Source organism: Eurypyga helias, unplaced genomic scaffold (assembly GCF_000690775.1).
Source record: "Eurypyga helias isolate BGI_N326 unplaced genomic scaffold, ASM69077v1 scaffold23558, whole genome shotgun sequence".
NCBI classification, from domain to species: Eukaryota; Metazoa; Chordata; class Aves; order Eurypygiformes; family Eurypygidae; genus Eurypyga; species Eurypyga helias.
In genome coordinates this window covers 5,459-5,732 of record NW_010269189.1, presented here as the reverse complement: position 1 = coordinate 5,732, position 274 = coordinate 5,459, and the positions used below count along the sequence as shown (strand labels likewise).

Below are 274 nucleotides of genomic sequence, written 5' to 3'. Positions count from 1 at the left end.
CCGACAGCACCCTGACTCCGCAGCACTGAGGAAAGGGGGGAAACAAGCCCACATCCAGCATCTCTGCCCGTGCCACAGACGCTCCCTCCCCAAGCCCCCAGCCCCCCTGGGGATGCCGATACCTTTGTCGGGGCCGCTCCGGGCAGCCTGGACGGTCAGGAGGTGGAAGACGGTCCAGAGCCCGCAGGGATAGCCGCGGAAGTGGGGTTCGCTGCCCTGGCAGCCCACCCAGGTCACGTTGGTGGGGAGCACGGCGGGGTGGGAGGCCTGGAGG

The 274-nt window shown here is 69.3% G+C and overlaps 1 protein-coding gene across 1 annotated transcript in view; it reads right to left on the bottom strand.

Annotated features, from left to right (window-relative positions):
- Nucleotides 1-274, bottom strand: part of QSOX1 (quiescin Q6 sulfhydryl oxidase 1) — a gene marked incomplete at its 3' end in the record, with an annotated part of 5,269 nt that overhangs the window by 244 nt on the left and 4,751 nt on the right. Inside the window, exon 7 of the mRNA XM_010158025.1 lies at nucleotides 123-267. Within this exon, the coding sequence (XP_010156327.1) occupies nucleotides 123-267 (145 nt within the window). The remainder of the gene's footprint in view (nucleotides 1-122; nucleotides 268-274) is intronic.